Genomic DNA, 23678 nt, shown 5'->3' with positions numbered 1-23678 from the left:
TTGCTCCTGTAGGCCCCTTGAGGATGGGGCCCCTTGAGGATGGGGGCCCCATGTCCTCCACGTCCCTAAGCCAGGTGCAGGGCATCCTTGGGAAGGTGCTGCACTGCCTGGGCCGCTCCCAGGGACAGTAGGGGGGACACGCTCACCTGCAGACCCCGCTCTGTGGACCACCGAGGCCTGCAGATGCATCAGGGCCACGGACGCTGCACCTACCCACAATCTCCCTGCCAAAGTCCTCGGGGAAGGAGGAGGCCACCCGGCAGCCCCAGGACCCTATAGGAACCCGGCCCGACAGAGGCTGTCCCACCCACCTCTCTACGGAGGATACAGTGCACCATGACGATGACGAAGCCCTCCAGCGAGTCGAAGACGGCGAAGAGGATCTGGAAGAGGGCGGAGCGGCGGTCGGTGACAGCGAGCACGGCCGACATCCAGGTCAGCGCCAGCAGCGGCAGCACCACGCAGGAGCTCCACAGGGAGGCCCTGGGGATGGAGGGCGTCAGCGCTGCCGCCCCAGCCCCTGCCCCCAGGGACACCCTGCCCTGAACCCTGCATCTCCAGGCCTTGGTGGGGACCCAGCCCTAAGGCCCCGTCTCTGTCTCTGGAGGCCTGGGTCAAGCAGTACATCTTCTCTGGGGTGAGTCTCCCTAGGGGTCCTCCACCGCCCAGGCTGCGTCTGCACCCTCTCTCCTCCCTAGGGCTCCCCCAATCCTGTCCCACGCTCTGCCCCTTCCCTCTGGAGCCCATCCCCCAGGCTGGGGAGGAGCCCACCGTCAACACTGAGGTCCCAGCAGCCCCCCTCCAAGCCCGAGGTCTCTGAGGGGACCCAGGGACTCAGGAGGGAGGTCCTGGGAAGCTGGGCAAGGGGGAAGGGCTCTTTGGGGAAGATCCAGGTTCCTGACAGTCTAGGAGGTGACAGGGGAGGGGAGACAGGCTGGAGGGAGATGGGCTGTCTGGTGTGGGGTGGGCCAAGTAGGATCCCCTGGTCCAGGACCCTCAGACAGCCCACAGGCCCCAGGCGAGGGATCCAGGCCCTGAAGGGCAGAGTAAGATGGCCATGGTGGGGAGGGAGGGTGGAGCCCAGAACTCAGAGACCTGGAGGGAGGGAGAAGCTTGGAGGGAATGAGACAGAGGACAGACGGACGGACAAAGCCAGCAGGGGAGGAGCAGAGGAGAGAGAGAGACAGGCGACAACAGACAGACGGGCAGGCGCCTCCTCCTCTTCGCGGGCCAGCTCCGCCCATGCCTCCTGAGCCCCAGCGGCCACCTGCCTGTAGACCTGTCCTGCTGCCTCTGCCCCTCAGTGCCACCCCCTCTCCCAGGGAGTCCTCCAGGAGCCCCACAGCAGCCCTCGCCCCTGCCCCTGCAGCCCAGCCTCGCTGGGAGCAGTGAAGACCTGGGCCCCTCCCCACATCCACCCACTGGGTTCTGTGGTGGCCTCTGAGCCTGTGCTCTCCTCCTCACAGTGGGGACACCAAGCTGCTTCCCAGGGCTGTGGGACACCGACAGAGGCCAGCAGGACCCCAGCCGTGGCAAGTGCTCAGGAGGTGGTCCTGTGCCTGCCCGTAGGGGGCCCCACAGCCTGCAGGACTGTCATCGCCACCAGGAATGGGTGCTGGCGCCAGCTTCCCTCCTTCCCTCCTCCCCTCCTCCTGCACAGGACTGCCCTGCAGGCAGGGGGAGCTGGGGCAGGAAGACTGAATAGGGAGTAGGGGATCCATTCTGGGTCAGAATGCCAGGCAGGAGCTGGCACATGAGGGCTGGCAGGAGAGATGCTGGAATGACCTGGAGTCTGCCAAGACAAGGGCCCCCAAAACCGCATGCTCTGCTCCTCAGCCCTCTCCAGCATAGCTTGGCCACCAGTGATGCTCCCACCCCTAGTGCTTGACATCCGTGCAGGGCCCAGCCCCCAAGGGAAATGTGTCCCCATCTCTTGGGACCTCCCAGCAGGCCCAGCCCCCCATGCCACCTCCTGGACTCTCTTCCTCCCCTCCTCCGCCCAGCCCTCTACCCCAGGCCTGGGCCTGCTTTTCTTCAGTGATGCTGTCTGGTGGTGATCTGTCTGGCCCCAGCCTCAGGTGTTACCACAAACCCATGGCTAGGACACGTGCAGGCCCAGAGCCCGGAGCAGCACCAGGACAGAGGGCCTGGTCTTGCACAGCCAGTGCCTCCCAGGTCTCAGGGTACGGTAGCCCTGGCCACACAGCTGCCCCTCCTGCTCTTGGGCACAGGATGGGCTCTAACAGCCTCATGGGACCCCCTCTTCCTGCACAGCTTTGGAGTCTGCTAGAGGCCCCCAACCTCCTTCGCCCTTCCTCTGGCCCTGGAGAGCCTACCCCTGCTCCCCCCGCACTCCCTGCCTGGGAACTTAGGCGGCCGGAGAGGCCTCCCTTGCCCATGATGGTGCCACTCCCTCCAGGCTGCAGCAGCAGACAGGGCCCCGGCTGTCACTCACTGCTGTGTCCCTGCACCTGGCACAGAGCCTGTGATGAGAGGCCCTCCATCAATATTCACAGAGCCAAGGAATGACTCACTGACACAGAGTAGGACCCCTCGGCTGGGGCCTTGGTTTTCCCATGGCTATAAGCTGGAGAATCTCTCTTCTCCCTTCCAAAGCTGGTATTCTTTGAGCCAGGACCCTGGACTCCTCTCCTCACCCAAGTTCTGAGAGGAGGTGCAGGGCCTCGCTCCCCATGGAGACTTCTTTGCCTGCTGCCAGTCACCCCTGCTGCTGCCCAACAGGGGGCTGGGTCTCCAGGCCTGACATTTACAGCCTGATCTGCCGCCGCTGGCAGGCGGCCTGGGGTCTGGGGCCCCGTAAATGACTCCCACACCACAGCTCGGCCTCTGTAGCTTGGAAACATTTCTGCGGAGCGCGGTGGGAAGGAAGCAGAAAGGCCCGGGAGCCGCTGAAGGGGAGGCCAGGAGTGCCCAGCTGCACCACACCTGCTCCCGGCTGGAGAGGCAGGTGCCCGGGGTGTGGGGAGAGGCTCTGAGTAACTTTAAAGGGAACATCTGTGTGGCCTCCGCTTCTCTCTGATGGAATGAGACAGGGCCGATCTCACAGCCTCCGCCCCAACCCTGGTGTTGAGACAAAGCAAGTGCAAACTAGCCCCAAAGAACCGGAGCTTCCCAGGGCCTGGCAGGCCAGTGTGGACGCCGCCCCAACTCCGAGCTTACTCCTCCCACCCAGGCTAGCCTCACCCCGACTCGCATCTGCACAGCACCAGGGTCCAGAGCTCTTTCTCCCATGGCTCCTAAAACCCTGGGCCCCTAGTGCCTGGCTCAGGGAGCAAAGCAGGAGGGTACAGGGGTATGCGCCTGGGGGTGCGGCCATGAAGGCTCACCTTGGGTTGAGGGAGGCAGGGCATGGACAAGATGACCCCTCAGGCTGGAAAGCCCAGACACTCTAGGCCAACTGGCCCCACCCACCTGAGCCCAAACCGCCCTCCCTACACACAGCCCCTAAGGCTGCCCAAGCCAGCAGAGCAGCCACTGACTCTGAGCACTTCCTTCCCTGTTCCCTTGGCCCTGGTTGTTTCTTGCTCTCAGGCACACATGCGCGCGCACACACACACACGCATTCACACACTCACCTATAAACACACTCCCACATACACAATTCTCACATGCAGACCCACATGCACACACTTGCACACACAGGCACATGCCCGATTATATACACACACATATACACACATGCCCACACAAAATACCAGGTTGCACTCACACACCATGCACACCCACACATACACACACTGGGTTGCACTCACACACAGATGCACGCTCACAGGTACACACACAGATGCACGCTCACACATACGCATAGATGCACGCTCACACGCACACATAGATGCTCATACGTAGGCACACCAGTTGCGCTCACACAGATGCACGCTCACACATACACACACTGGGCCGCACTCACACACATAGATGCATGCTCACAGGTACACACACAGATGCACGCTCACACATATGCACACATAAATGCACGCTCACACATATGCCACATAGATGCATGCTCACATGTACGCACACCGGGTTGCACTCACACAGATGATGCTTGCACACATCCAGGCACATTCTCACACCTGTACACACACTTGCACACTTGTGGCCCCAGAGGTGGCAGCAGCAGAGAACTCCACACTCAGTACACCTGAGGGCGTGCCCAAGGGGGTACTGGGGCAGTAGGCTACAAGCGAAATTAAAAGCCTGGAACGAAAGTAAGTGCTCTCACATGGGCGTGCGTGCATACACACACCTGGTCATGCTCTCCCACACGAACGCACACCCATGTACACTCACATATGCACTCATACACACGCACACACCTGGTGACACTCTTGCATAGGCGCACACACACCCACTGGCACGCATGCACACTCACATGCGTGCACACACACCTGGCCATGCTCTCACATGCGTGCTCACGTGCACTCACAGGGAGGGAGGCTTCCCATTAGGCAAGCCAGGGCCAGTCTCCTCACCCCACCACAGAGCTGCGGGGCTGTCGGGCGCAGACCCCTGCCCAAGCATCAGCCATCCTGGGCTCCATGCCAGCAGCACCACGGGTGGGGGTGGGGGTTCAACTCAAGAACCAACAAACCACAGCTTGCAGCCTGGCACACACTCGGGCCCTGGAAGGACAGGACTGACCGCTCCTTCCCAACCGCAGCCCGGCCCACAGCTGCACTCCACCCGTGCCCAGGCCCGGCCCCACGCCCTGCACCCGCGGTGCCTTGTGCTGCCAGGCCTAGAGCAGGCCTATGGGCAGGACGGAAGGAGGAGCTGGGGGCAGTGGGTCGGGGGACAGGAGTGGCCTAGAAACCCAGAGTGGACGGCAGAAAAGGAAGAAATGAAAGATAAACATAAAACAAACAAAAGGTGACTCAGAGAGCGCAGAGCCCCAAGGGTGGGCCTAGGAGGGAGGTGGCAGCAGAGGCACTAACATGGCGTTACTGGTGGCGTCGGAGGTGGCATCGGCGGCAGAGAGGACTCCACACTCGGCACACTTGAGGGTGCACCCGAGGGGGTGCGGGGGCGGCTGACTGCAAGTGAAATTAAAAGGCTGAAACAAAGGCAAGCGCTCTGCTCTCTGAACCCAGGCGGGAGGGGCGGGGCCAAAGTGCAAAACCAGCCACTCAGGAGTCCAGCCTGGGCTCCGACAGGGATGGTCCTGGGGGCTCTCGGCCACTTCACCAACTCAGGCCTTGGGCGTGGGCGCTGTGGTGGGCAGGGCTGTGAGCTGCACATGGCGGGCGTCGGGGGAGGCAGCATGGCGCTCCTGTGCTCAACTGAGGGTAGACCCTGACTCCGTCTGCACAAAGTGGCAAAATTTCCAAAACGGGGCCACTGCATCTTCCGCTCCCCTCCCCGTGTGTCTGAGAGGGAGCTGACCTGGGCAGGGACCTCGTGCAGGTCCTCCTGGCATGTGTATGCCCACGTGTGTGCGCCCATGTGTGTGGGCGTGCGTGCACACATAGACCAGTGTACCGGGCACCCCTCCACCCCAACCTCCATCCCCGTCTACGTGGGCAGCGAATCCCACACGGCCACACAGGCGAGTCTGGGTGTGCTCCCAGGATGTGTGCGCCTCACGCAGCTGGCCCGTTGCACACACAGGGCGAGGTGGGCAGAGTACGGGCCGCCTGGGCTTGGCTCTAGTGTGTGCCCACCTGGGCTGGAAGCTCAGCTCCACCAGTCACTCACCCTCCCTAAACCTCCATTTACTCAGCTGTAAGATGGGAACATAACCACAGAATCTGCCACCATGGTTATTCTAAGCAGCAAACAAAACATCCACACTGGGTGAGCACCCGAGATCACTGCTGCTCTTACGACCAGGTAACAGCAGGCAGTCTGCCATGCTCAGACCCCGGATGTGCAGCCCTGGGGACCTCTTCTGAGTGTGACCGCTGTCTCGGGAGCAGTGTGGGACAGGGTGTTACGGGGGCAGGTGGGGCAAAGCCTTAGAGAAATCTGTTCCAGCCTCCATTTCCCAGGCCAGGAGACAAAGCATCAGGACTCCCACCCCGAGTGACAGACCCCAGGGCCACTCCACATACTCAGCATCAGAGGCCAACTCGGCTGGTTCCCAACCAGGACCAGAACCCACAGGCACCCAAGGGGAAGGCTTCCTGAAGCTTCTGTTCACTGGGGACAGGAGGAGCCAAGAAGAGACAGAGACAGGAACAGAGAGAGAGACAGAGAGAGACCGAGCATCCAAGCAAGACTGGCACGGAGGGGAGGGACCCACACAGACACCAGCCAGGGCTGGAAGACACAGAGAAGCAGGCAGAGGTGAGGGGCGGGAGGACAAAGAGGGGCTCGTCCGCCCTAGTCAGCTCCCCACACCCCGCAGCTTCCCCCCTGTGCCCAGGACCTTGTCCCTGTCCCTGAAAGGTGGGCGCAGCCAAACATCCCAAGCGCCTCCACTCTGCTCCTGGGCCCTGTCAGCTGCTGTGCTGAGAGCACTCCCTGGGCTTGGGTTCCCCGGAGGGAGGAGCATCAGCTCCACCTGTCTCCTGCACCGTCCTCCTCATGATGCAGATCCCACAAGGACAGGGAGTCTCTGCATGGACAGATGGCATCCTCTCCCGGCCATGGAGCAAACCTTGTGGTAGGGGAGTGGGAGGCCAGGGACCCCCAGCACCCAGCATTGGGGGTGCCCTGCTGCCACCCTGTGAGCCGGGCAGAGGTGGGGTGTCCCTGCACAATCAGTTTCACCGCTTCTTTACGGGGACTTTACGGGGTCCACCCTGCCCAGGTCAGATGGAGCAACCGTGGCACAGTGAGAGGGGCTGGCTCAGCCTAAGGGGCCTCTGTACTCAGTGCCTCCGTTTCCCCACCCACTCCAGGGTCCCTGGACATGCAGTCTCGGACTGGGCATGGAGCATCGTCCATCCCCCGGGAGTCCGGGGCTGGGTGGGCAAGGAGCCGCGTGGCCCTGGTCCTACCCTGCCCGCTCCTTCAGCTTCTTGTCCGTGATGCCGTCTTTGGACACGAGCTTGTTGAACACCAGGATCCCAATGACCATGTTCACCTGCCGGGTAGAGAGGGGTGGGAGTGTGGGGGTGGGGGCCGCCGTAGGCTCAGGGCCGACACTGGTTGGACTGACGATAGCTATGCTGACCATGACCCCCTACCACACTCAGGGTCACCTCCCGTGCCTCCATCACAGGAACCCCAGTGCCTGACATGATGTCAGGTGACCTCCAGCCCAGCTGCCAACCATGCAGGGCCCTCTGTGTGTGTCATCCCCACCGTCAGCACCTCTGCTGTGCTCCTCGCATCCCTTCCACCAGGGAGTTCCGCACCCACAGGGTCCAGAGGCCCTTGCCAGCCTGCAGCTGAAACCTGCCTAAGGGACACCAATCCTGGCTCTCCCTGGGGCCACACGCCTCCTGGCTCTCTGCTCTGGGCAGGCCACCTCCTCTCTCTAGACTTCCTTCCTGATCTCCCTCTTCTATTCATCAAACTAACTGCCCACCCCGTAAGGGCCCCGGCTGGGCGCCTGCACCCAGGGAGGCTCTTCTTGGGCTCCAATATGAGTCTCCCATGCCTGCCACTGTCCAGGCTACCACTCAAGACAAGAGCTGTTCCCGGAGCACCCCGGGGAAGCCACTGGCCCTGAGCATCTGGGGGTCTCCTCCTGTCTCCCGGCCTCCTCTGCTAAGGGGAAGGAGGAGTCTCAGGCCATATTCTCTGCTCCCCAACTGCCAGAGGCTCCCTGAGGCCCTCCTCCTGCATCCCCACTCTGCAGAAAGATGCTGCCAGGACCCCGAGGGGCAAGGCCTGACTTCCTCAGGCCCAGGTTCCAGAAGCTGGAGGCTGGGAGACCCCAGGACTCCATGGACCCCTGGACTAGGCATTTCACGTCCAGAAGACCAGGGTGGTAGACTGTGCAACCCTCCAGCTCAGGGCTCACGACCACACACCCGGCCTGCTTTCCACAATGGATGCAGTTCCCAGACACCCACACCACAGCCTTGGCCAGCCTGATGGGCGGTGGCCTCTTTCCTGGGCAACCTAGTTTTCTGATGGGGCCGGAGCAGAGAAGAGAGGATGGGCACCAGTGACGGGCTACTGCCTGCAGCAGGCTCTGTCTGGCCTGCACCACGTGGTCCCAAGGACAGGAGGGGCTGCAGGGGCTCAGGTCCCACAGCCGCCTGAGTTAGACTGCCTTCCTGACACATCCTGAGGAGGGGTGGACGGGGGTAGGGCTCCTGTCTCTGTCCCCTTTCCCACAACCTCCATCCCCAGGTGCCTGGGGCACTGCCCAGCTGGCACTGAGGCCAGCTCTAGAGGTGCTGACAGGTACCCCACTCCTCCCCTGCCTCCTGGCTGGAGGAAGGAATAAAGAAGGTGGGATTCCACAGCCAGGACTGTGAGGAGGGGTCTGGGGCTGCCCAGGGATGGCGCCCCACTGCCTCTCCAACCCCCACTGGGCTCCCCAACTGCCCCTACAGGGCTAGCACCCCCTCACCCCCCATGCACGTTGCTCTGCTGGGCCCAGCCTGTGCCTGAGTCCCCACTAGAAGGGGGTGTGGCCCTACAGAGACACCGCTCATGATGGCAGGAATTACTGGACAAGGATGGCCTCTCCTGGGAGGGGAGGGGAGGTGATGCTGGGTGTGAACCCTGGTGCTCCGCCAGAGTAGAGGGACGGGGACTGGCTAAGCAGGCTCAGAGCTGGACCCAGTAGAGGCCAGTGACCCCAGGCAGGTCCCCCAGTCTGCTGCTCATCTGTGACCCCGGGACAGTGACCCTGCATGCCACCTGCCACAGTCTTGCCTTCCTCCACACAAAGGTGGGAGAAGAGTGGGAAGGAAAGTCCAAGGACCCACACAGGGAAGGTCCTCACTGGGGACCCCAAAGGGGCAAGCAGCCCTGGTCACCAGCCTCACATCTGGCGCTCTGGGGCCAGACACCCACCACCCAGGTCTAGCCTGTAGCTCCCCGCTGCTCGCATCACTTGTCCGTCCCCAGCTTCCTCCCATGCCACTCACCACACCCGCGGGGATCTCCTGGCAGGTACACAGCTGGCGCCCAATAATCAGGCAAGCTGAGACTCACAGGTGTGAAGAGTCACTACCCTGGCCCAGCCCCTACACCGCACGCTGAGGGCAGGTCAGAGCGGGGCTGTGGACACCCCCACCCCCTGGTGATGAGGGGGGTCCTGAAGGGACAGCAGGTGCACAGCCTGGGGCAGGAGAGAGCACCGAGGCCCAGGAGGCAGGTGGGGGGCCCGGGCAGGGTTGCAGGGAGTGGGGTCCAGGCGGGTCAGTACCAGCACAACGGCAGCAGCCGGTCCCACGAAGGCATACAGCAGTCCTCCCTCCAGGGAGAGCCAGCAGCTGGGGAGGAGACAGGCCATCAGCACCGCCCACGTGCAGAGGGGCGTGCAGAGGGGCACTACCGGCCTCTCAGGAGTAGGGGAGGTGAGCTGGGAAGTGGCAGAAGAAAACTAGCACTTATTAAGCGCCTTCTGCGTGCAGGGCAGGTCACACCCGCTCTTTAGACTTAGAATCCTCAGGACCCCTAGGCAGTCATCGTCACTCCCATTTTATAGATGGGGATAGTACCAGAGTGGGGGACCCATCTGCTTAAGAGCCACACAGCAGGGGTACCAGGCTGGCAGGGCAAAGGTCACCTGACTGTCCCTCCTTCCCCAGGCCTGGACCCTTCCTGGCTCTTCTCTTGGGGTCTCTGGCAGACCTTCTTTCCTGACGTGATACTCGAATGCCGGGGCTAGGTCCCTGGCCCACAAGGCTCAGGCCCCGTGGCCTCAACACCTGGTCCTATGCTCACACATCTGGTCTGCATCCTCCCCACCACCCACCCAGTCAGTAGCCCCACATTCCCCAGATCTCTGGACACCACCTGTGGTGCCCATGGAAATCTGAAACCCAATAAGGACTGTTCCCTCTGCCCTGAGCAGCCTACCCCATGTCGTCTGTCAAACAAACTCCTCTTCATCCTTCAGAACCCCACTTCAATGTCCCCATCCCCTCCTGATCCATCCCTGGCTCTGGCAGGCCAGGTGTTTGCTTCTCTCATCTCTGGAGACAGTGTTGGGATTTCTCTCTCAGCACTCACCCCCTGGGCCCTCAGCTATGTCTACTCCCTATGGCCACTCAGGGCAGGGCTCCAGGGGGTGCCACATCCTGTTCCCAGGGGCTCCAGAGTGAGCCAGGCCTGCTCCAGTCCTCCCACTCAGCCAGCATCGGTCACTTCCTCCTGCCTCTCACTTCCCACTGCTCCTCTCCCTGTAGCCAGGCCCTCCCTCCAAGCCTCAGTTCCCCTCCCCCACCCCAGTTCTTCTGCCCATCCTGAGCCCCAGACCCTCTCTCCCCACCTTGGGAACCACACTGCTTTTAGGATGACAGCAAGCTTCCTGGCTTGCCATTTAAGGCCCCAAGGACCTGGTCGAGCTGACCCTTCAGGGTCTCAGTGATGTCATCTGGGAAATAAGCCTCCGACCCCTGCCCTGCCTGCCACAGGCCTGCTGTAGGGGTGTGCCCACTGTGCCCAGAGCGCTTGTGTCTCAAATAGCCCTCCCTCTCATCAGCACCATGCAGAGGTGGCCTCCCCACTGAGCAGATGGGGAAACTGAGGCTCAGAGTGGCTAATGGACCAACTGACCGAGGGGGGCCCTGCGAGCCTGGTTTCTTTCAGTGCCACTGCCCACTGCTTGCTGCCAGGGTGAAGCTGGCTGACCAACAGGGAGGGGCTGCCCAGGGGGCTCAGCCTCCAGTCCCTGGGGCTCCACCCTCCCTGAGCCTCTGTGAGATGGTCAGGGTCACACAGGGGGAGGGCATGGCCAGCCCTCACCCTCCAGGGCAGCAGAAGGCTCTGGGGGCCATGCGGCCATCCACCACACCCCCAATGCCCCGACTCACTAGTTCATGGTGCTGTACCCTTTGGCCTTGGTGAATCCCACGGAAATGGCCACAACCAGTGCAGGGAGCCCTGAAGGAGCAGAGAAAGGGCGTTGGCCCCACCCAAGTCCCCAGCCAGCCTCCACCTCCTCCCAGCCCTGCCTTGGAGGGCAGGGGCCAGGCTTTTGAAGCCCCCAACAGAGGATGGGGCTGAGCAAGAGATGGGGCAGGAGATGAACAAGGCAAGGGCCTGGGGAGCTGGGCGCGGGGCGGTCCCATGAGCAGAGAACGCACAGGGTGCCCGGCACAGCTGACTCGAAGAGAAATCAGGAATCATCTTTTTGTATATGTAAGTCCCAAACAGTGCACCGGACATACTCGTGCTAGAAATGTTTCTGTTATCTAGACATGAAAGGGAACTGGGTGTCCTGTGCTTTACCTGGCGACTCCATGGAGGAACGAGGGCCCAGAGGGAGAAGAGGGAGAAGCCCACCCAAGCAGCAACTGAGGCCCCAGGGGTCCACAGGGCATGGGGAGAGGAGGGGCTGCCAGGGCAGAACAACCAGTCGGGGCCAAGAGGAAGAACATCTGCCCAGGAGGGTCGGGGAGGCCGCGGCTCACCCCAGCCCAGGCAGAGGAAGCGCTTGCGGATGAGCCGGTTCCGGAGGTGGCCCGTCACGGCCATGTAGGACTGCCAGGCCTCGGTGAGCACCCAGCAGAAGGAGGACAGGAAGAAGAAGTGCAGGAAGGCGGCCACCAGCGTGCACACCACCTGCGTGGGGCCGAGGGCAGGACAGGCTGGGCAGGTGCTCCCCGGCCCCACACCTGCCCCCACTGAGTGCCTGTCTGCAGCTGTAGGCCCAGCACCCAGCACCCTCGCTGGGACCCGACCAGGTCCCCAGGCAGAAGGCAATCCAGAGATCACCTAGTCCCTGCCCTGAGATGGGTTGTTGACCGTCTAAGCCCCCTTGGGACAAACAGACCCTCCCTCTCCGTCTTCCTCAGCACCATTCATAGCCACACCAAATGCTAAGCAGGGGCCTTTTAAAGTCCAGGTGCCTGCCCATGCATTCAGGAGGTAGTAAGCCCAAGGCCCAGGGAGGGCATGTCACACCCCGAGGACACACAGCAAGTGGCAGGCAACCTCACCCACGCCGCGGCCCTGAGCTTCTGCCACAGCACACGGCAGGCCCTGGGCCCAGGCCTTCTCCGTCTCCCTGCAGGCCTCTTGCTTTATTTTCTCTCCTACACTGTCAGTGTGGCCCCTTGAGGAAGCAGAGGCCCCCAGCCAAAGGCTGTGCCTGCCACATTTAGTGGGATGGGGCATGGAGACCACAGGGTAGGAACCAGGGATGGCAGGTCTGGGGAGGGCAGGCAGGAGCCCATCATGAGCTGCCAGCTTCAAGGCTGGCGAGGGTGGGGGTGAGAGGGTGGACCATGGGAGCCTCTGTCACCATAGTGCCACTCTTCTTGGGTGCCACTCCCCAGCCCTGAGGCAGCTTGAGCTGAGGCCGAGTCCACTGCCCACAGCGGGCTGGGCAGGGCTGAAGCAGGCTCATCCTGAAGGGCAAGTCCAACAGAAACACTGGGATACAAGCTGCCCTTCCAGCCGGCTGACCAGCCCCTGACAGGCTCCTGCAGCCACAGCAGAGGGCGGGAACTCCCTGTAGCTGGGGCAGCCTCCTCCTGCCCCACACCCGCCTGCCTGAGTTTCCCAGGAATCCCACGGCCCAGGCCCCTCCTGGGGTTCATCCTCACCGCCCGAGGATGCTGGGAGGTGCATGACAGGACACAAGGCTGCCTACCTTGTTGCGGGTCTGGGTCTGCCCGATGAGGATGAGGGCATTGGAGGAGATGATGGACAGGCAGAAGTTGATGAGGATGACAGAACGCTCCGAGCGGATGTACCTGTGGAGAGTGTGGGGTCCCAAGGTCAGCACCCAACAGAACCCCATCTGCACAGGAGCTGTGGTCCTGTGGCATCAAGACCAGGGCCCCACCCCATTTTCTGCAGGCATTGTCAACAACAGCACCACCACCATCACCATCATCATCACCATTATACCATCACCACCATCACTACACAATTACCATCATCACCAACACAACCATCACCATAATCACCACTATCACCACCATCACAATCAGTACCACCATCACCACCATCACCATAATCACCATCATCACACAATCACTACCACCATCACCACCACCACCGCCGTCACCATCACACCACCACCATTATCATACAATTATTATCACCATCACCATTATCAACACAAGCATCACCACCATCACCATCACATCACCACCACCACCATCACCACCACCACCATCACCACACCATCACCATAATCACCAGCACCACCAACACCATCACCACCACCATCACCACAACCACCACAATCACTACCACCACCACCATCACCACCACCACCATCACCATCACAACCATCACCATCACAACCACCACAATCACTACCACCACCATCACACCATCACCACCATCACCATCACAACTACCACTGCCACCATCACCATCACCATCACAACTACCACTACCACCATCACCATCACTGCCATCACTATCACCACCATCACCATAATCACCAGGACCAGCACCACCACCATTATCACAACCACCACCACCACCATCACAACCGTTACCACCATCATCACCACCATCACTACCACCACATCACCACCATCACCATCACAACCACCACTAGCACCATCACCATCAGAATCACTACCACCACCACCCCCACCCCCACCATCACAACCACCACTACCACCATCACAATCACTACCACCACCGCCACCACCACCACACCATCACCACCACAACCAGCAACTACCACCATCACCATCACTCCCATCACCACCACCATCACCATCACAACCATCACCACCATCACCATCACTACAACCACCACACCATCACCACCACACCATCACCACCATCACAACCAGCAATTACCACCATCACCATCATCACCACTACCATCACTATCACCACCATCACAACCACCACCACCACAATCACCAGCACCACCAACACCATGACAACCATCGCTATCACCATCACTACTATCATCATCACAACCAGCAATTACCACCATCACGATCATCACCACCACCATCACTACCATCACTATCACCACCACCATCACAACCACCACTACCACTATCACCACCACCAGCACCACAATCACCAGCACCAGCACCACCAACACCATGACAACCATCACTATCACCATCACCATCACTACTATCATCACCACCACCACCACCAGCACCACCAGCACCACCATCACTACCATCACCACCACCAGTCACCACCACCACCATCATCACTATCACCACAATCACCAGCACCGTTACCACCATCATCACCATAAACACCACCACCAGGACCACCATCACCACCACCACCAGCACCCCTTGGGGACTGAGGTCCACCCAGGTGGAGAGTAGAGGGCACAGGGCTGAGCCTCAGGGGCTCTGACATGACCCTGATGTGCTGCATGACCTTGGGCACGTCATGTTCTCTCTCTGGGTCCCCACTTCCTCATGGGGACCACAGAACAATCCCTGCCGGCAGCTCACAGGGCACAGGGATGGCCAAGAGAGCTCACCAAGGGAGATGCTTTGAAAACTGTGGGCAGAAAACCTCCTCAGAACTCAGGACATCAGAGCTGAGTTCAGAGGCCCTGAACCCAATTCCCCAGATGTTTTGTGAAATCAAGGCCCTAGGCGAAGGCAGGTCCCAGGAAGAGGAAACACCATGGTCCCCCTAGAGCCCAGTGGATGCTGTCCCATCAGGCAGGACAGTGGAGGGCTCCTGCCACTACTCACAACCCGGTCACTGTCTCCAGGAAAGCTCAGCCACCCTTCCCCCACCAGCCACATCGACCTACCAGTGCCCGACCTTGGGCAGCAGCCAGGCAGTCAGTTCCGATTATCGGCTGACATCGCGCTGCCTGCAGAGTCCCCACTCAGCTCCATGGGCAGTGAGTGACCTTAAGTCCTTGCTCCCTGTTCCACACTTCTACTCAATGGGACAGGAGCAGATAGCGGGGAGTGCCTGGAGGCGCGTCCACACACTCAACAGGCATGTTACTGCTCAAACATGAGCTCTCCTCCACATCTCGCCACACCTGCCCAGGTGGCCTCAAAAACCCACTGGCCACAATCAGAATGGACAGCAGGCTGGGAGCCCTGTGGCCTTGGGGAAAGGGAATTTGGGGTGGAGAGTGAGCAGGGATTTGGGGCCTTAAGGCCTGACAGGGGGTCTGGGGAAGGCTGTGGCCTGGCCTGCAGGCCTGAGGGTAGACAAGGAAGCCAGGAAGCGCAGGCAGAGGGGGCACACACAGCTGGGGAGGGAACTCAGGCTGGCATTGCCAGGGAACACGTTCAGGGGAGGGACAGCAGGAACCAGGCCCCACCCCCTGTGTTTGTGCAGCATGGACACAGCATGAGTGTGTGGGGTGGCCTCAGGAACCTGTGGCGGCCTTGGAGGGGCCACAGCAGGGCTGGGTCTGTGGCAAAGGCGGAGGTGACTGGGAAGGTGAGGACAAAGGGAGGGAGGGGCTCCCGCGACCCCATCCGTGACCTCAAGGGGAAGAGGCGTGGGACGCAGGAGCCATGGCCACCCGTGCCCAGCACCTGCGCGGCACCCACCTCCACACGGACACGTAGATGATGACCAGCATGAGCAGGGTGAGAGAGGACACGCCACAGCCCACGATGAGCGTCACGGACGGCAGAGTCGCCTTCTCCATGTTCTGCGAGGAGCGGGAAGAGACCGCGGGGAGTGAGGCAGCCCACATGCCTACTCGGCAGACCCAAAGACTGAGGCCTGAGAGCCCGCAGCCCTGGGTCACACCCCCAGCGTCCAACCCAGCCCCTCCTCCACCTCCCCGCCCGCCCCCTGCAGAGGAGGGGTTTCCTCTCCAGCCCAGGCCCTCGAGAACTCCCTTTCAGGGCTGTGCTCTGTGAGGATGGGCCCTTTGCCCATGCCCCACAGTCATATGCCAAGCCCGATGGCAGATAAGCCTTTGCTGCCATCATGGCAGGCGCCAGCCCCGCACTGCAGACGGGCCAGGGAGGTGCCAGGTCCAGGCCCACCCACACACACAGTCCTCTCAGGCCCAGGCTTTGAGAAACCCAGGGGCAGCAGCCACTTTGGCTCTGGCCCACCCCATCCGAGATGCCATCCAGCCAGGCCCTGACACCCCACACCCACCTGTCCCTCCACAGCCCTGACACAACCCAACCAGCTTCCTTGCACCGAAGCCCTCCCCCCCACTCCCCCCCTCTGCTCCACAGGTGACTCTGTGTCACCTCCATAGCCCCTCAGTCCCCTGCAGCCTCTAGGCCCAGCCGCCAGCCCTGGCCCCAGTCTTCCCCACCTCTAGCCCTGCCCTGTGAGCTCTTCTCCAGCCACGGCAGGGTTGGGGAGGTTATCAGCGCACTGGAGGGCACCTCTGCCCTGCTCAGAGGCAGGAGAGTATGGGAGCTGGGGTGTCATCCGGGTGCTGGGGTGACCCGAATAAAGTGGGCCCTTCCTCCTCACCACCTGGGGGGTAGTTTAGGTGACTGCCCCTCCCTAGGGAGGGCCCCCATTCCTCACTGACTCTTCTGCCCTGGGCATTGTCCAAATGCCCCACCCAGCTCTGCAAAGGCCACTGGACTGGCCCTGGCCCTGCCCCTGGCCAGCCTCCCTTTCCTGAAGAGAATGACCCTAGCCCCCGAGGCCCCCTGGTTCCCCTCAGGGCTCTTCCCCAGCGGTGCCCCCAGAAGACCCTTCCCCACTTCACATGACTGTGCCTCTGGCCACTGCACTCAGCTCATCCCCTCCTCAAAAGGGCCTGGGCCGGTGACAGATCCCACCATTCCTGACTCCGTGGCCCTGCACAGCCCCAGTACGCCAGGCCTGAGGACAGACAGGGAAGTCAGGTGGCTGAAGGGCATGCACAGGTGGGGAGGGGCCTCATGCTGGCATCGCTTCTGTGTGGATGAATTCACCCTGAGCAACTGCTCAACCCATGGCCCGAGTCATAAGCCAGGCTGAACCACCATGCCTGGGGCTTGCTGGCACACGGCAGGTGGGTGTACGCCTCGGGGGCACGAACAAAGGCTCCCTGCACACAGAGCTTCCAGACGACTGGAGAATTCAGGAGAAAGGGGGTGCAGTCCGTCTCCAGGCCCTCGGAAGGAGGCAGAGGTGGTCAACTGGGCAGGAAGGCGAGGCCTGGGGAGAAGGGGGCGATTCGGGCACCCCTCACCCTGAAGCTGACGCCTTCCTGGCCCCCGCCCCAAGTCTGCTGACCCTGGCATGTTGCACTGTCTCCTAAAGCCCCGCGCAGCCCTTCTTGCCCTTCAAAGTGCTCAATGTCCCCTGAGCCAGCCCAGCTGCCCTGTGGCCCCACTCACCCCAGCCTGGGCTCCCCCTTCCCCTCAGTCCCCACACTGCTCTGTGCCCTCCATCATGAACATACTGTTCCTGCAGCCTGTACTGCCCTTCTCTGCGTTGCCTCCTCCAGGCAGCCTTCCCTGCCTCCCAGGCCCTGCTGGCATCCCCCTGATCCAGTCCAAAGCTAGATGTGGCTACTATCCCCACAGCCGAGTGTCCTCCATGTCCCCGAGCCCCCGAGGGCCCTGCCCAGCAGAGATGCTCAGTCGACATCATGAGCCAGATGAATGAAGATGGGGAAGGCAGAATCCTGAAAAACGGGGGAACTTGTCCAAGATCATCAGGTGGCACAGCAGAGGGTCCGGCTCAAACACAAACCTTGGTTTCCAGACTCAGAGCAGGGCCCCGGGGATCGGGGGCTCAGCATCTTTGCCAGGACTCCTGGCTCAGCCTAGCTTGCCTCTGCCCTGGCTGGGTAACCTCAGGGTCCCACCTGCCCCAGCCTTGTTCTCTGCGGGCTGCCTCGCTGCCATCTCCCTGGGCCAACCCCGTCCTCCTGCCCTCCTGGGCATGCCTGCCCCAGCTCCCAGCAGTCTGCACTTCTGCCTCCATGAAGCCAGCCGCCTGCTGGTCTGCGAGGCCGAGGGCTGCAGCAGCCTTACCTGAATCAGAGTGTGATGGTGGAGCCCTGGGGAGTGCCATTCGAAGCCCCTGTCTGGTGAGGGTCTTGCCCTTCGAGGACTCCCTATCCCCCACACCCCCTTGCTCCTCCCACCCCTAGCTCCTCCGAACGCCACTCCAGGCCAAAATGAGAACTAAGTTCGCCCACTTGAGGCTCTGTCCTTGGGATGGTACAGGCCACACCCCTGATGTGCACAGACACACGCACCTGGGGCCCACACACACACACACCCCTGGGGCCTGTACACACACAGCTGGGGCCCCCCAACACACACCTGGGGCCCGCACACATGCACGCACCTGGGGCCTGCACAGACACATGACTGATACCTCCCACACCTGGCACTTGCCTCCAGGGCCAAGCTGTGCTGCCCAAGCATGCCAGGTGCCACAGCTCCAGCTGTGCCTCCCCGGAATGAGAGTCGCCTTCTCTTCATGTGCAGAAGTACTTCCAACCCACTAGGCTTTCAAAAGCCACTGCCTCCAGACAGGCCCCTTGAACTACCCCAGGTAGCGTTGCTCACCTCGGTTGTCTAAACTACGCTCTGGGAGGGCAAGATGGGGACGGTGATGCCGTGCCCGGCAGGGAGCTCTGCTCAGCACCACTCCTGCATGCCACAGCCTGGAGCTCAGGCCTCAAACCGGTGGCCCTCTGGGATTGAAGTCCCATCACCCGATCACCCAGTAATTCTCCCATCAAAACTCACCTGCCAGCTCTCCCCCCGGCCCGCCTGATCCCTCCCAGCCTGGCCCATCAGTCACCAGTAATTTTACCAGTGCAGAGCTGAAGCCCAGGGCCAGGAGGCCAGCTGGATAGGGGCAGGTGGGAGACAGGGTGACCCCAGTAAATATTTCCAAGACACTGGGCTGGCCTGAGGCTGGCCAGCCACGAAGATCACAGGCGGCCGAGGAAGTGTCTTGCGCCTGCTCTGAGGCTGGCTCGGGCCCAGGCCTCTGTGGCCATCTGCTTCCGCCTGCCCTCGTTAGGCCTGGCAGCCGCAAGCCCGCCAGCTCTCCCACTGGTCCACCTGATCCCTCTCCTCCCTGCCTGGCTCATCGGTCACTCCTGACGGCCCTTGCTCAGCAGGTTCCAGGCGATGGAGAAGGGATGGGCAGTGGCCTGGGCAGGCCCAGGGGTCCCAGGCCTTGCTAGGAGGGGTAGACCAAGACTGGCCTCAACTCACGCCAAGGGGATGCAGAGCCAGGCTGGGCCTCCGCCGGAGACTGGCCCAAGCCAGGCACAGCTCAGCCCAGGCCCTCGCACACGCCAGGTCCCCTGCCCTGCAAGCCTTCCCTGAACTTCAGGCGCCTGGCTCTCCTCTCAGCAGAGAAGTCACCACTTCACAGAAGCCCTCCCTGCACACTAGGTCTGAACCAGCCGGCCCCTCTCACCAGTGGTTTTTCCTGGGGTGATGGAGTGTCTGCCAGTTTCCACCACATGAACTCCCACTCCTAATCTTCTCCTGAACCCAATATCCACACTATGCCCCCTAAGGACTCATTTCTACCCACAGTACCACCTTCGTCCTGCCACTGCCCCAACACCATCTATGGCTCCCAAATGCCCACAAAACTAATTCCTGTCTCTAGTCATAGACTAAACCCTGAACCCCATCATACTGACCCCGACCCAGATCATACCCCGAGCCCCAATTCTCATCACACCCTGGGCCCTGAACCCAGCCTCACACTAAACCCTGACCCAAGTATATTCTGAGCCTTGATCTCAGTCATACTCTAAGCCCTGATCCCGGTCACATCCTGAGCCCTGAGCCCAGTCACACCCTGAGCCTTGATCCCAGTCAGGCTGTGAGTCTTGATCTTGGGCACACACTGAGCCTTGATTCAGGTCACGTGCTGAAACCTGACCATGATCACACCCTGAAACCTGACCCTGGTCATACACTGAGCCCGAACCTGGTTGCAAATGAACTGTGACCCTAGTCACAACCTTCCAATACAGTCTGAAGCACATCACAGAAGTAATACCAACAACAACTGTCCTTTTCAGACTGTTTACTACATGCCAGACTATGTCAAGTGCCATAAATATATCACCTAGTTCAGTCCCCACCACTCCGAGACAGGTGGCATCATCCGCCTCACAGGTGTGACTCAGAGTGGTTACTCAACCTTCCGGCCGTCGTAGGCCTGCAGCGGCAGAGCCCGCATCTGCGCAGTCCGCATCTGCACCGACACCCTGGCTCCAGGCCAGCTCTAGAGGAGGACTCCTGGGTCTCATCTCCCCTTGATCTACCACCCTGGCCGGATCTCATCCCACCCTGGCTCCCAGGGTGCCCACGTACCCGCCTCTACCACCATCTCAGGCCCCTGTCCTGGTCAGCAGCCCCTGCAGGCCACTCTGAACCCCCAATGCCAGAGCCTCTGCCCACTCAGACCAGAGTCCCCATGCCCAACGTGTCCATCCAACTCCAGCAAGGCCAAGCTGGGCAGCACCCCTCTCTCTCCCTGCACAGCCAAGCTCACTTCTGGCCACCTCCCCAGCTGCCAGCTGGGCTCACATTCCTCACTCCTGCTGGGACCCCTGGGTAGCCAAGCCTGACTGTTCTCTTACTTCCCAGCCTGCCATCAGTCCATTCTGTACCTGGCTCCTGGAGGAAGCTCAGGCTTCCCCCAGCCCCGCAGGCCTTGCTGGCTACCGGTCTCTCTGCCTCTCCTGCCTGCTGAGCCCACGCCTGTACCCACTTCCCCGCAGCTTCATGCCTTCCTCATCCTGCAATGGCTGCTACTCACCCTACAATGCTCGGCTGGCAAACTCCTGCACATCCCTCAGGATCCCACTCCAAGCCTCAGCCCCGTGCACTTCTCCCCTACTACACTCAGGAGGGGAGGAGGCTGTGGCCATGCACCCAGAGCCCACCCACAGCCTTCCTCCTTTCCGCCTGGGTGGCTGCAGACCTCTGTGTAAGCACACCTGCTTCCCATGTCAGCCCACCCCATATCCACCCCAGCCCACAGCCCTCAAAGGGGTCAGCACGGTGGACACAGGAACACGCCAGGGACAGGCTGCACCCAGAGGGCAGTCTCCCTTCACTCTCGGCCTCTCCCTGCCCAGCATCAAAGGCACCAGCCCTTGCTCGAGCTGTGGTGTGGAAAGGAGAGGAAGACCCCAAGGGGCTCTAGTGCCAGGGAGTACCTGCTGGAGGTTGCAGCCACCCTGGCTTCTTCCTGGTACTCCGGCTCTCAGCTCACACCCCTGCTGGTGCCCAGAGCCCAAACTGAGCCACACATAGTCTGCCCTTGTGGCAGAGCCAACCACCCTCCCATCACACAGATGAGGACACTGAGGCTCCCAGGGTCCAGGCAGCCTGCCCTCAGTCCCGTGGCTCTGTGGACACTGTCAGCCCCTGTGCCCTGGCCTCAAGTGTCCTGTCTGGGATGGGGGACAGGGCACCCAACATGCCTGCTGGCATCCTGCCCTGTGAACACCAGCGTGGGAGGGCTGGGCTAACACTAGAAGCTTCCCCCGACAGCAGCCGCAAACCCCCTGCCAAACAATGCCCAGGACTGTGCATCTGGCTGCCTCCACCCCCGCCCCCCGCTGCCATCCCACAGAGAGGCCACTTCCTCTTCCTCATACACTGGGGTACATAGTGGGGCTCCTCCTGGAAAGGCCCCTCGGCATCAAGTCCCCCACTGCTGAAATTTCAGGAGCACCTCCTTCGGCCCATATACCCGCCCCTCTCTGAACAAGTTCCCTAAGCCAGGCCCACTCAGGAGCTCAGCCTGGTGACCGACTGGGAGGCCACCGCCTGGGGACTGCCCCATTCCTGGGACTCTCTCCGAGTCATCTGTGTCCCTCCTCACAGCCAGTCCTGGGCAGTCCAGGTCCCCTCCCTTCTACAGGTGAGGAAACTGAGGCTCAGAGGGACTTAAGGCAGAGCCAGCCCAGGGTCACAATGTGTCAGAGACAAGCCTATGTTTCCAGACTCCAACACTGACCTGCTGCAGGCCTGACACTGGGCTGGGAGAAGGGGCAGACGGGGCACACAGCACACCAGGGTCCCTCCTGCCCAGGTCCTCCTCGAATACCCACAGGAAGAGCAACACCTGGAGACCAGAGGCTGGGCCGTGTCTTGCCTGGTCCAGACTCGCAGGGGTCCAAAAAGGCCACCCAGTGAAAGCCATAATGTCTATGGCCTTCTACACAGAAGGCCGCCTCTTCCAGGGAGCCTCTGGGATGGCCCTTCGGACTGCTGCCTGCTGGGCTCTGTCTGCAGAACCAGCAGCATCAACAGTCTCGCTTGAGGGGACAGCCCGAGCAGAGGTGCACTAGGGTTAGGGACACAGACCCCTGTCCAGCCCAGACTCATCCAAGACCTTGAGTAAGGCCCTCTCTCTGGGCCTCAGTTTCCCTGTCTGTCAACGGAGAATTTTACTGGCAATGGCCTCGAGGGTCCCGTCTGGCTCTGGCACTGTGGGAGACCCCAGCTGCCAACATTACCTGCCCTCCACTTTCCAGAGAACACAGCTGGGAGGCCGAAGCGTCCTCCAAGAGGCTGGGCGCTACCTTCTACATCGAACCCAGGGTTCCCCAAGGGTCAGCAATGCCACCTCCAACACCCAGGAAGGACAGGCCCCATCCGAGGGCATCCTCCACCCCTACGGCCCCGAGGCTTCCACACGAGGTCTGGGCGGAGGTACCTGGTGAGCATACGCCCAAGGCTCTTTCCTGCTCTGTGGGCTGTCATGGGCCTGAGCCTGGGCTCCAGCAGAGGGCTGCGGCCCACCTCAGGCCAGGGGGTGCAACTTGGCCGGCCTGAAGCAGGAGAGCTCACCCACCCCAGCGAGCTGCGCCCAGCACCCAGGGCCCCTGCCAGCGGCTGGCCCCAGATGCCGTCTCCATAGAAACCGGCAACCCCCACAAGAATCACAGGAACAAAAAGGAGGCCCCGAGGTGCTGAGGCCTGGGGGGCGGTGGATCTGGGCCAGGGCCCCTGCCTGGGGCCACCGCCACCTCCAGGGACCAGGCTCTACTTGGGGTGGGTCGAAGGGCTCTGCCAAGGCGGCAGCTCCTCCTCCTCCCTCTCCCTGGCAGGCGGGGAGGACCAAGGGAAGGGGTAGCCCCTCCACAGGCGACGCCTCCCAGCCCCCCGGCTCAGAACCCAGCCTCTCCCCAGGCCTAGGCTCCCTCGGAGATCCCGGGCCTCCAGGCCAGGAGAGATGGGACCCACCCATCAGTCACTTTCCAGGGGTCCGGCTCCTCCCAGACTCGTCCCCAACTCCACACTGTCACCCGCTCGCTCGGCGCCCACCCACCCTATCCAGAGGCGCATGGACCCCGCCGCCCGGGCCAGGCCACGGCGGCTGCGGGGCGCAGCGACCCCTCCGGGACAGGACGGGTGCGGGCCCTCCCCACCCGCAGGCCCGCCGGCAGCCCCCGCCCGCGCCCCTTCCCGCGCCCCTGCCCGGCGCCCCTCCCGCCGGCCCGGCCGGGGTCTCACCGCGTCGGCGCTGAGCTGGGCTAAGATGGCGAAGGTGGAGAGCCGGTCACAGAGGCAGCGCGTCCGGAGGGCGTCGAGGGGCACCGTGCGGCAGCCGCGCCACGACCAGGGCCCGAGCTGCGGGGGGGCGGAGGAGGAGGGTCTGGGGGCGGGCGGGACACGGGAGGAAGACAGGCGGAGCGTCAGCCGCCAGCCCGGCCGGGGTCTCTCCCTGACAGAGCCGAGATC

General features: G+C 61.9%; 1 protein-coding gene across 1 annotated transcript in view; it reads right to left on the bottom strand.

The window, feature by feature from the left end:
- The window catches only part of ADGRB1 (adhesion G protein-coupled receptor B1), an 85480-nt gene that overhangs the window by 11416 nt on the left and 50386 nt on the right, over window positions 1-23678 (bottom strand). The window contains exons 17-24 of the mRNA XM_025394538.1: window positions 23451-23592; window positions 15570-15673; window positions 12692-12794; window positions 11508-11658; window positions 10908-10977; window positions 9296-9362; window positions 6963-7048; window positions 312-483 (exon numbers count right to left, since the gene is read on the bottom strand). Coding sequence (XP_025250323.1) covers window positions 312-483; window positions 6963-7048; window positions 9296-9362; window positions 10908-10977; window positions 11508-11658; window positions 12692-12794; window positions 15570-15673; window positions 23451-23592 — 895 coding nt within the window. The remainder of the gene's footprint in view (window positions 1-311; window positions 484-6962; window positions 7049-9295; window positions 9363-10907; window positions 10978-11507; window positions 11659-12691; window positions 12795-15569; window positions 15674-23450; window positions 23593-23678) is intronic.

Source organism: Theropithecus gelada, chromosome 8, assembly GCF_003255815.1.
Source record: "Theropithecus gelada isolate Dixy chromosome 8, Tgel_1.0, whole genome shotgun sequence".
NCBI classification, from domain to species: Eukaryota; Metazoa; Chordata; class Mammalia; order Primates; family Cercopithecidae; genus Theropithecus; species Theropithecus gelada.
The sequence above is the reverse complement of the archived record's forward strand: the minus strand, read 5'-3'. Positions and strand labels throughout refer to the sequence as shown.